Source organism: Leptonychotes weddellii, chromosome 11 (assembly GCF_054177405.1).
Source record: "Leptonychotes weddellii isolate Sample4059 chromosome 11, ASM5417740v2, whole genome shotgun sequence".
NCBI classification, from domain to species: Eukaryota; Metazoa; Chordata; class Mammalia; order Carnivora; family Phocidae; genus Leptonychotes; species Leptonychotes weddellii.
Window position 1 is genome coordinate 57788434 of NC_138379.1, and position 12616 is coordinate 57801049.

The window sequence follows — 12616 nt, forward strand, 5'->3', positions numbered from 1 at the left end:
CTCAAGTTCTGTTTTATGTGCTCCCTGGATTCTAGAGTAGGTTCTGGAGGCAAATCCTGCTGTATATACAGGATCCTGACCCTATTACTGGTTCATGTGGAAACCACAACTGAATCTATAATCTAGTCCATGGAGTCTATGGAGAAGGGCTCCCACACAGCCTGGGAGTGGGATGGCCTTGCATTCCCACTGGATCTCAGCTGCAAGCCGGTAGAGGCGGTGAGCTATGGCTAAAGGACTTCAGGAAACAGCGGGTTCTGGAAAAGCCAAATCGTGTCTATAGTTGAACGTGTGAGTTCATTAAGTGTTCAGTGACTCAATTTTCTTTTTAAAAATTTAATAGCGTCTATGTATAATATGACCCTACATTTAGCAATTCTTCCTTCCTCCTGTAATGGTCACTGAAGGCAATTCGACACTCACATTTATGCCAGGTCCCTTATCCACGCCTCACATTTTACCCCCGCAATGATATTTGAAGTAGGTAGTACTATTCCCTGCATTTCATAAATGTGGAAATTAAGGCTGAGAGAAGATAAGGAGCATGCCCAAGGTCAAGGAGACTAAAACTCAGGGCCGACGGCAAAGATCTAGTTCTTCCTAGTCAGTATGCAATGCTACTTTCTCATCAGAGTGTCAGGTGCTTGCCAAGTACTGGCCTAATCCACACAAATGGATCTGACGTGTTTCCAGCCCCTCAAGAGATCTGCGTTCTGGTAGAGGAGGCTGGTATACACATAATTAAAAACATGAAGCACAAAAAATATAACTATGGACTAGAAGTATGTGATGAATTGCAAGGGAGCCTGAGGGGGGTGTGAGCAGTTCAGCCTGGGGGGATCAGGGACGGCAGAGAAGCCTAGTCTTGGGTGACTTTATGGCTAGCCACCACTCTGATGGACAGAGAATGACGAGAGGAGAGCACACAGATGTGGGAGGCAGAGAGGACCACATGTGTGAAGGGGCGGAGGGCCAGAGTGCCAGGCGTCCTTGGGCATGGGGAACAGATCAGCATTAGCTAGGGCATGGGATTTCTGAGTAGGAGCTGGGCTGTGACAGGCTTGCTTTTGTCAAAATACTGGACTTGTTTCTTTAAGCCTTGGAGGCTGCGGACAGCCTCAGAGGAGGGAAATGAGCTGACCTGCACTGGGCAGGAGGGAGGGCCTGGGAGGATCATTTCTGAGTAGGAACTGGGAGGTAAATAGGGTCCTGCATCCTTCAGAAAGGTACTGTCAGCTCCCAAGGTCTCTGCCAGGACTGGTTTCCAAATGAGAGTAAGAGAAAAGGAGTCTCTTTCCTGTTGAAAGAGCTAGGTTGAAGACCAGAACTGCTCCCGGGCCCCGGTGCAGCGCCCCCCACAGGACTGCAGGAGCATGGCTATTCTGAGTGATGAGGCCGTGTCAGTGTCCACAGCTGCACATCCCCCGCCCCCAGAAGATGAGATCTGACACACTGCCCTCTGCCAAGGGTGATGTGAGGCCAGAAAAGGAAGGAGGGGAACCGGCATCAGTCTCTGGGCTCAGCCTGCAAGGCTCAGCCCAAATGCTGGCTTCAGCACTGGAAGACAGCTTTTTCAAATTAACAAAAGATGTTCGAGATCCATGATTCCATGTTCATCATATAGCAAATGATTTATACACGGAGATTTATAAATTCTATGGAAACATAAATGACACATCTCTGCACAGTATACTGTATCTTTACATGTTCTAACACAGACTAAAACAATGTCCCATAACATATAATAAACACAAGCAACTTTTTTTTATCGTCAGCATTAGAAATACGTATTGATAATTACCAGGCACCTTGCACTGAGGATTTTTGGAAAATACTCCCATTTTTCCTTTTTTATATATTTTTAAAAATATATCTTCTGAACTCATCATGGAAAAAAAAACAAGCAATCTTTTTAGAAAACTGACCCCGAATTCTTTGGCTCTGAAAGAAAATGTAGTGCCAAATTTTTGCCTAATAAAATGACATTTTAAGTGGAATCTGAGTCAAGCCCCAATGAAGGAATGAATACTGGTTCTTTGAGTCAGCAAAAGAATTCAGTCTTTGGTATCCAACACTCCATTATTCATTGGCCTGAATTGGCAAAAGAGCTGTCGGCACTGTGGAGATGCCCAGAAAAGCAGGAGGTGGGAGGTAGGTGGATAATGAGAGAAAAACAATCTGAAATACCTCTCAGGCCAACTTTGAACAACATGTTGGGCATTTATCATCCGGAGGTGGAGGAGCTCCGCTCTCCCCTTGCTAGATACTCTTTCAGCTCATTTCTCTGTGTATGGGGTAATTTCCTGAGCAAGTGCTTAAAATCAAATGTCTTGTCGAGCCTTTGGCTCAGTCAGGCATAGCCTCCAGAGTCAAGCAAGGCCAGAGGAAAGAATTGGTTCCCCTTTATGAGACAGCCCCTCCCTGAGCCCATGCCCCTGGACGGCTCACCGGGGCCTGCGGAAGGTCAGGCCGTAGTGCTGACAGGCTAGTCCCACGGTGGGAGTGTACACGATGGGCATGAATTTCTCCACGTCTGACGTCAGCACTCGGTAAAACAGCTTCTCATTCCGGTCCTGGAGTGTCATGAGAATGATGTACCTTGGGAAGGGAGACAAGAACCAAGCTGGTCACAGGAGCCCCACAGGTGGCAACATTAAGGGCCCTTGATGCCCAGACCCAGGGCTCCCACTCAGTTGCTCACAATGGCACATTCATAGGCAAATCACCATCTCTCCTCAGCATGGGTCTCATTTTCTATGAAACGAGAATATCATCTGCCTTCTAGTACTTACTCTTACTCATGGCATAGGCACAATTCTAAATATTTTACATTAACTCATTTAAAACTCCCAGAGACGGGCGCCTGGGTGGCTCAGTTGGTTAAGCGACTGCCTTCGGCTCAGGTCATGATCCTGGAGTCCCGGGATCGAGTCCCACATCGGGCTCCCTGCTCAGCGGGGGGTCTGCTGCTCCTTCTGACCCTCTTCCCTCTCGTGCTCTCTGTCTCTCATTCTCTCTCTCAAATAAATAAATAAAATCTTTAAAATAAAATAAAATAAAACTCCCAGAGACTTGTGAGATAGGTGCTAAAATGCTGGCTATTTTAGAGATAAGCAGACTAAGGCACAGAGAGATGAAATCACTCACCCAGCTCTCATAGCAGAGTAAGGATTTGAACCTAAGCAATCTGACTCTAGAATCTCAACCATGGTGCCAGATGGCTAGTTATGTTATTACTATGTGGACATTGATGAATGACAACAGAATCATAACACGCTGGGGTGGAGTAGGGTCCAGGAAGATACCGAACACACCAGTGGTATATGAACTGGGCTTTCCCACCCCAAGGGGCCGGTTCCTATCACAACCACAGCTCACAAGTGGCTGAGTACTGCTTGTCATGCTCCAAAAAAATCTCTTTCTCACCTATTATTCCCTGAAGCCTAATATCACTAAGCCAGGAAAAGAGCCTTTCATTCACAGTCCTGAAAATGTAAAAACCCTGGGAGAAAAAAAAACCCAGGGTCTGAAATTCATGATAGGGTGTAGATGACTTCTGATATGACACCCTTTCTGGATAACAGTTTAGGAGAGCATGGAGGTACTTGAGCCCTGGCATGGAATGGGGTGGGAGAGTTGTTCCCGTAGGGGAATGATCCCTGGGTGTGGTACCAGGGTCCTGGATTTGAATCCCAGCTCTGTTGTTTCCTAGTTTTGTCACTTTGGGGAAGTCACATGACTTCTTGGGGCCTCAGTCTCTTCTTCCTCCCCAAAGGCACTGGTCCAGAACTAAAAATAGTGTTCAGAAGGAAGGGAGGGTTTCTGCTTAGAACAGACAGCATCTCAGCTCATTACTAGCATGAGCATTCTCTTACTCAGTAGCCATTTGTACACATCTCTTCCCAATTCTGCATTCAGTGATGTCGAATGGTAACCTGAAATCGGTCATGGTTGGGAGTATACGGGCAAATGCTACAAATCAGTGCTCCCTTGGTGTCCCAGAACCAGTTAGTAAACATTTACCAGCGTACCATGACCCTTATCCAAAAGAAGCTGGGGAGCCTCCTTAGCATTTCCCTGAGCACCTGCTGAAACAAGGGATTCTACGAATGAGTGGGTTAGAGTAGTAAGCAGAGCATCGGGAGCTAGCTCTCTGGAGCTCCCAGAATCAGGCATGACCCCCCTGCTCCCTGGGCCTGCCACATCTTCCCCGGCATATAAGTAAGGTCTACCTAGCTGAAAAAAAAAACTGGAGAGGTAAGGATTTGGGACTTCTAATTTTGAGGAAAGGGGATTTCATATTAGACTTTAATTCTTTGTAAATTTAACAAAAGAGGAAAGTTCAGGTTGTTCAAAGTTAGAGCATGTGTAATGTTGTCGGTTGAATTCATTGTGTACTTTCTGGTTTGCTCTTCAGGGTACTAGACCTAGTATGAGTGGAATAAACAAGAGGGAAGGAGCATTTGACCTGGGCTGCAGTATGGCCTTGGAGTTAATGGGAGTGATATCCATAGTGTTCAGCCCTTCAGGAATAGAGGGCAGGGCGAATAGGCAGAGGTTTCCTTATCCCCTACCATTTAGAAGCAATGGCTACTGTGGGGGGAGCAAAGGAAGGTGGGTGCAGGATCACCCTAACATGCTGCTGAGCTCTACCCCTAGGGGGCAGCCACACCTTCAACGACCCCAAGTCTTGGCCATTAAGCTCTATAGATATGCAGGGAAACCCATATCCTCCCCCTAAATTTCTGCTGGAGCCCATAGCAAGGTGCCATATTTATTTTACAAGCTTTTGCATAGTGCCTCCTGTTATAAGTTACAGTTACTATGTAAGTGTTCTGAGCACGTTAAAATACTAATGCATTTAAGCCTAATCATAACCCTATGAGTTAGATGCCACTGATAAACTCATGGTACAAATGAGGAATGACCTAGAGAGGCTAAGTAATTTTTGCTATTAAGTGGTAGAATGAGGATTTGAACTTAGTCTGACACTAGAGTCTAGTTTTGTAGCCATTAAGCTCCAATGCCTCCAGCTATGGCAGAGCAGAGCAGTTAAAAGCAGACTCTGGAGCGAACTGTGTTCAAATCCTGGCTGTACCAATTCATAGCCATGTGATCTGGGAGCTCACTACCTTCTTTAGTGAAACTGACAAAGCTGACCCTGCGATCCCTCAGTTGGCTCTTCATGGAATATCCCCCCCTGGGAGAACCCAGAGGGGCGGCAGGGTTATTAACGGTTCCCATAAACCTCTAACATATGACATCCTAGGTCCTTTCCAAGGTGTTGGGGTGCATTTCCACTTTGCTCCCCCCACATTCCCTTCATACCAGGGACCTGGGCCATGGACCACTTCCTTGACACACTTGTCCCACTTGCTCCCCTTCTTCCTGCTGAGCGAAATGCCTTCCATGAACCCCACCACTGTTTGCTGAAGCCTTATCAGTGCTTCTCAGGCTGACGCAGATACCACCATCTCCCAGAGGCCCAACCAGATTGCACCTGTTGGAAGCCAGTCTCCCTTCCCAGTTCTGACTGTGCCTCTGTCATAACAAGCCCCATGGCTCAGGGAGACCACCACCCTGTGGAAGGTGGGGCCGGGGCTGGGATCTCTCAGGGCTCTCAGCCTTTCCTACTGGAGAGTACCAGAAAACCCGTGTGCCACAGGAAACACCTGAGCCCGGGGCTTGGGGGGAGAGAGCAGACTCTAGGCACTGACTTGTCCAGGTCGCTCTGCTGCCGCTCGTAGTATCTCATGATCCGCAGGAGCTGGACGTCCTGGCTCAGGAAGCAGGGGGGGATCAGGCCGTGGATTCCAAGCTGCAGCCTTTCTTCCAGTGTGAAGGCCATCCCCTGAGAGAACAAGAAAGAAACACACGCACATGAAGGGATATGCGTGAAACTGAGGAACAGAGAGGTCCGGTCAGCAGACAGGCAAAAGTCACTGATTCAACAGTGGGCTCTGCATTCAAATCCCACCTCTGCCAATTAAACAGCTGAGCAATCTTGTGCCAGCTACTTTGACTCTCCTGATCTTCAGCTTCTTCGTGGAAAAAAGTGGGGAAAATATCTGCATTATCAGCTTTTGGGGGTTAGTTTTTGTTTTTTTAAGATGTGTTTTATTTTTTAGAACAATTTTTGATTTATAGCAAAAATGGGAAGATAGTACAGAGAGTTCCCCTATATCCCCTCATCTAATTTCCCCTATTATTAATATCTTATATTGGTTCAGTACATTCGTGAGAGCTAATGAACCTAAAGTGACACATTATTATTAAGTAAACGCCAGGGTTTATTCAGACTTCCTTAGTTTTTCCCTAAGGCCCTTTTTGTTGTTGTTTTTGCACGATCCCACATTACATTTAGTCACCATGTCTCCTTAGGCTCCTCTGTCTGACAGTTTCTCAGACTTTCCTTGTTTTTGATGACCCTGACAGTCTTGAGGAGTACTGCTCATGTATTTCATACAGTACCCTTCTATTGGCATTGGTCTCCTTTTTCTCATGACTCTACTGGGGTTATGGGTTTTTAGAAGGAAGACCACAGAGGTGAAGTGCCATTTTGATCACATCAGATCAAAATCCATACTCTCAACATGATTTATCACTGTTGATACCAACCTTGATCATGACCTTGAATACCGGGCTGGGTCGTGCTTGTCAGGAATCTCTGCTGTAAAGTGACTTCTTTTTTTGGAACTCTTCCGCATGGGAGATTTGTCTCTTCTCCCCCATGTATTTTTATTCAATCACTTATTTATATTAGAATGGACTCATGGGTATTTATTTTATACTTTGGTTTATAAGCCAATACTCCTTTCTTTATTTTGTTACTCAAATTGTTTCTTACTCAGCTTTGGCCACTGGGAGCTCTTTCAGTTGGCTCCTGTATCCCTTTAACATATTCCCTTAATTCCTTCCTCCCTCCTCCTCTCCACTTCCCTCCTTCTACCTCCCTCCCCTTCACCTCCCTCCCTTCCTTCTCTCTCTCCCTCCCTCTCTCTTTCTTTTTTCTTTCTCTCTCTCCCTTCCTTCATTCCTCTTCCTTCCTTTTCTTTCTTTCTTCCTTTCTTCCTTCCTCCCTCCCCTCTTTCTTTCTTTTTCTTTCTTTCTTTCTTTCCTTCCTTCCTTCCTTCTTTCCCTTTCTTTCTTTCTTTCTTTCTCTTTCTTTCTTCTTTCTTTCTTTCTTTCTTTCTTTCTTTCTTTCTTTCTATCTACTTCTTACTTTCTGGGACAGGATGCTCCAGGCTCACCTTGTATATTGCCTGCCCCAGTCCTAGAATCAGCCATTTTTCCCAATGAGGCCTGATTCCTTCTCTGAAGCATGGTATGAGAACCCAAGATCTGGGCCCTACTTAATACATGTGCTACTTACTACTGGGGTTTTATTGTTTCCAGTCCCTCTCAGCTGAAAGAGCAAGGAAATGAATCTATACTAAGGTAAACATAACTTCCTACTAATGTCTCTAATCCATTACCACATGGATCATTCTAGCCTCATCACTTCACTAATCTGTAAATTCTCGGGGCGCCTGGGTGGTTCAGTCGTTAAGCGTCTGCCTTCGGCTCAGGTCATGATTCCAGGGTCCTGGGATCGAGCCCCGCATCGGGCTCCCTGCTCAGCGGGAAGCCTGCTTCTCCCTCTCCCACTCCCCCTGCTTGTGTTCCCCTCTCTCACTGTGTCTCTCTCTGTCAAATAAATAAACTCTTAAAAAAAGTAAAAAATAAAAAATAAAAAATAATCTGTAAATTCTCACTCCACCCGTGAGAGACTTAGCTCCCGCCACTGTCATCCATGTACTTAGTTACTGGATTCCAGTATACATGTATCAGAATCATTAATTTACGCCACAATGGGAAACAACTTAGTACATTGGAGTATACTGCTTACGAGCTGTTCCTCTTGCCTTCGTCTTACAAACTCCACTTATTTCCTGAGTTACTTAGGTCAGCACTTTCCCTCCCACCCCCTTCACTGAGGTTGTATCGTACATTTATAAAACAGTTACATTCTCCTGTCACAATCTGCCTTCCTGCCTGGGATCCAACAGCCTATTAAATGACTTGAGAAAATCTGGATACATTAAGATCCATTCTTGTACTGTAAAGTTCTATGAGTTTTGACAAATGCATAATATCATGAATCCATGATTACAGCATCATACAAAATAGTTTCACTGCTCCAAATATCCCATGTGCTTTACCTATTAATCCCTCCCTTCCTTCCCCAGGACCTCTGGCAACTACTGATTTTTTTTTTTTCACTATCTGGACAGTTTTGCCTTTTCCAGAATGTCAAACAATTGGAATCACACAGTATGTAGCCTTTTCAGACTAGCTTCTAACCATAAGCATGTAAGGTTCATCCATCCATTTTTGTGGCTTTATAACTCATTTCTTTTTTTGTTTTTTATAGATTTTATTTATTTATTTGAGAGAGAGAACATGAGCAGTGTGGGGGGAAGAGCAGAGGGAGAGGGAGAAGCAGACTCCCTGACTGAGCCACCCGGATGCCCTGATAACTCGTTTCTTTTTATCATGGGGTGACATTCCACAGTCTGTACTGTAGTTTGTTTCTCCATTTATCTATTCATCTTGGTTGCTTCCAGTTTTTGGTGACTATAAATAAAGTTGCTATAAATATTCATGCGCAGGTTTTTGTGTGGACATGAGTTTTCAAATCAGTTGAGTAAATACGTAGGAGTACAATTGCTAGATCATATGGTAGAACTATGTTTAGCTTTTTAAAGAAACTGCCAAATGGTTTTCTAAAGTGTCTGCACTGTTTTGCACTCTCACCAGCAGCGACTGAGTTTCTCTTGCCCCACACCGTCTCTAGCATTGGGTAGTGTCAGTTTTTTAAATTTTAGGTACTGTCATACTATTATTGTTTTAATTTGCAATTCCCTATTGGCATATTGATGTTGAGGATTTTTTCATATGCTTATTTTCCATCTGTATATCTTTTGGTAAGGTATCTGTTCAAATTTTTTGCCCATTTTTTGTTTTGTTTTCTTATCGTTGAGTTTTAAGAATTCTTTGATCAACAGTTTCAATGCAACCTGCATCAGAATTCAAATGGTCTCTTCTGTAGAAGTAGAAAAGTCGGTCCTCAAATTCATATGTAATAGCAAGGGGCCCTGAACAACCAAAACCATTTTTATTATTTTTAAAAATTTTTTTAAAAGATTTTATTTATTTATTTGGCAGAGAGAGAGACAGTGAGAGAGGGAACACAAGCAGGTGGAGTGGGAGAGGAAGAAGTAGGCTTCCTGCTGAGCAGGGAGCCCGATGTGGGGCTCGATCCCAGGACCCTGGGATCAAGACCTGAGCCGAAGGTAGCCGCTTAACAACTGAGCCACCCAGGTGCCCCCAAAACCATTTTTAAAAAGAAGATTCTGAAATATAACACAAAGCTATAGTAATCAAAATAGTGTGGTACTGGCATAAGGACAGATAAATAGATTGACAGAATAGAATCAAGAGTTCAGAAGTAAACTCATACATCTATGGCAAATTGATTTTTGACAAGGACACCAAGTCTATTCAATGGGGAAAAGAACAGTCTCTTAAAGAGTTGGTGCTGGGACAACTGCATTTCCACATGCAAAAGAATAAAGTTGGACCCCTACCTCACACCCAATACAAAAATTAACTAAAAATGGATCAGTAACCTAAAATATAAGAGCTAAAATCATAAAACTCTTGGAAGAAAACACAGGGGTAAGTCTTCATGACCTTGGATTTAGCAATGAATTCTTAGAGTGATACCAAAAGCACTAGTAACAAAGGAAAAATTAGGTAAATTGACTTCATTTAAAAATTTTCATGCAAAAAGGGGACTATTAAGAAAGTGAACAGGGTGCCTGGGTGGCTCAGTCGGTTAAGCATCTGCCTTTGGCTCAGGTCATGATCCCAGGGTCCTGGGATCGAGTCCCGCATCGGGTTCCCTGCTCAGAGGGGAGCCTGCTTCTTCCTCTGCCTGCCACTCCCCCTGCTTGTGCTCTCTCTCTGACAAGTAAATAAATAAATAAATATCTTTAAAAATAAGTTAAAAAAAAAAAGAAAGTGAACAGACAACCTACAGAATGGGAGAAATATTTGGAAATAGCATAAGGCATCTAATACCTAGAATCTATAAACAATTGCTACAGCAGAACAATCAACAAAAAGGAACCCAACTGAAAAATGGGCAAATAAATAACTTGAAAGTACATTTCTCCAAAGAAGATTTATAAATAGCCGATAGCACATGAAAAAAAAAATGTCAGCATCATTAATCAGCAGGAAAATGCAAATCAAAACTACAGTGAGGTACCATTTCACACCCACTAGGATGGCTGGAATAAAAGCAACAGTAAATAACAAGCGTTGATGAGGATGTGGAAAAAGTAAATACACTGCTGGTAGGAACAGAAAGTTTTGCAGCCTCTATGGAAAAATAGTTTAGCAGTCCCTCAAAAAGCTAAACCTAGAACTACCATATGACCCCAGCAATTCCACACCCAAGTATATCCCCAAAGGAATTGAAAGCAAGGACCTGAACAGACACTTGTACATCAACATCCAATGCAGCATTATTCACAATAGCTTCAAGATGGAATCAACCCAACATATGAACAGATCAACAAGATGCATACGTGTATAGTGAAGATTTCTTCAAACATAAAAAGGAATGAAGTTCCGATACATGCTACTTCATGGATGAACCTTGAAAACATCATGCTAAGTGAAATAAGCCAGATATGAAAGGACAAATACATGATTCCACTTACATGAAATACCTAAAATAGGCAAATTCATAAAGACAGAAAGTAGAGATTTTTATTTTTATTTTTTTTTAGTAATCTCTATACCCAGTGTGGGGTTCAAACTCACAACCCCAAGACTGTGACTCTCATGATCCACCATCGGAGCCAGCCAGGTACCCATAGAAAGTAGATTAGAGATCACTAAGGGCCAAGAGGGGCATCGTGAGTTATTGCTTAATGGATACAGAGTTTCTGTTTGGGATGATGACGTATTGGAATGATGATGGCAATAGTTGCACAACACTGTGAGTACACGTCTCACTTGATTGTACGTAATTGTACACTCAAAAATGGTTAAGATGGCACATTTTGTTCTACTTTCCCACAACTTTAAAAAATTAATAATATATCCCCAAACCATTGAGTTGTACACTTTAAATGGGTGAATTATAACTCCATAAATCTGTCTTACAAGAATTCTTTGCATGTTATGGATACAAGTCTTGCATTGCACATGTATTCTGTAAATATTTCTCTGAGTATGTGGCTTGTCTTTTCATTCTCTCACCAGAATCTTTCACAAACAAGCCTCTCCTGGTTCGGGCACTGGCAGGGAGACGGGGAATCAGTGGGGCGTCATGGAATCTGCTCCCTGGCCCCGTTAAGCCCTATGGAGACAGTGTCTGCTGGCAGGAGTTCAGGGACTGTTCTCCAAGGGACACTGGGAGGCATGGGGACCACAGCTGTTCCACATTTATCCCAACAGGATAAGGTGCCACCCATGGTGTAACGGAGACCTTTTCTATGTAGAACTGAGGCAGCACAACCTCGAAGATCCTGGCTTCCTCAGCCCCCTGGCTTTCTCATGAAGGGTCCTGGCAGTGATGACAGTAGGGAGCCCCTGAGGGGCTGCCACGGGTGGAGGACATCAACAAGGAAGGAATAATTAATGAATATGGTTAAGATGACCCTCATTGTATCCAAGGCTGAAGATACCTGGGGCAACTCTGGTTAAACCCTCTATTCATAACGAGCCCCAGGTAACGCTAGGTTCCTCCTTGAAGTGCAGAAGGCTGTGTGGGTGATAATCCAGACCTAGATTGTTCGAAGGGCAGTCTAGCTTCCCCCAGACCCCTTGAGGAGGGAAAGCTTGAAAAGGTAAGGAGCATCAGAGCTCCCCACATTGCTCTGCCAGCTGAAAAAGACCTCATCTACTATAATTACTACAAGCTTTCCTATAGAGACTTCAATAATGACAGGGAGACGTAAACCCGTATGTTGATCATCCACACCTTAGGGTTGTTGTGATCGTCCGCTCCAAGAAAGGGACTCTAATAAATACCCAATCTTTCCGTATCCTTACAACCACGCTGTGAGGAGGTTTTACAACCTCCACTTTCTAGATGAGAAGGCTAATAAGCAAAAGAGGTTCTGTCATGCTTTGGAAGTTGCATAGCTATTCCCCATATTTTATTGCTTCTTAACCAGGGTGCCTCTTATAATCAGTAAGTCCATTTAGTGGGATCATTTTCCTGTGATGATTTCTTTGACTAGAGGCAAGTGACAGAACCAAGATTTGATCACAGGCTGCATTCTTGCCGCTACAGTGTTTCCCTGCCAGGACCTTGGTGACATGGATCTCAGAAAATGTGAGTTGGGGTGGGGGTGGTGAGGGAGGAATAGAAAGGGAGAAAAATAAAGAAAAGAAGCAAATTAAAGTTTAGACTCCTTAGTTATTCCTAATTTTCTGTTTGTTGTTGCTTTGTTTTGCTTTGTAACTTAGGAATCTCTGGAACTATGAATACTGGGCTCCTCTAGTGTTTTTAAAAAGCAATAATGACACCTCAGCTTAATGAAAATCCTAAAAA

At 43.8% G+C, this 12616-nt stretch overlaps 1 protein-coding gene across 6 annotated transcripts in view; it reads right to left on the reverse strand.

Annotated features, from left to right (window-relative positions):
- The window catches only part of ME3 (malic enzyme 3), a 188374-nt gene that overhangs the window by 98847 nt on the left and 76911 nt on the right, over nucleotides 1–12616 (reverse strand). For all 6 annotated transcript variants that reach the window (XM_081798983.1, XM_081798982.1, XM_031031114.2 and 3 more), the window contains 2 exons: nucleotides 5718–5851; nucleotides 2449–2598 (listed from right to left, as the gene is read on the reverse strand). In XM_081798983.1, the coding sequence (XP_081655109.1) occupies nucleotides 2449–2598; nucleotides 5718–5851 (284 nt within the window). The remainder of the gene's footprint in view (nucleotides 1–2448; nucleotides 2599–5717; nucleotides 5852–12616) is intronic.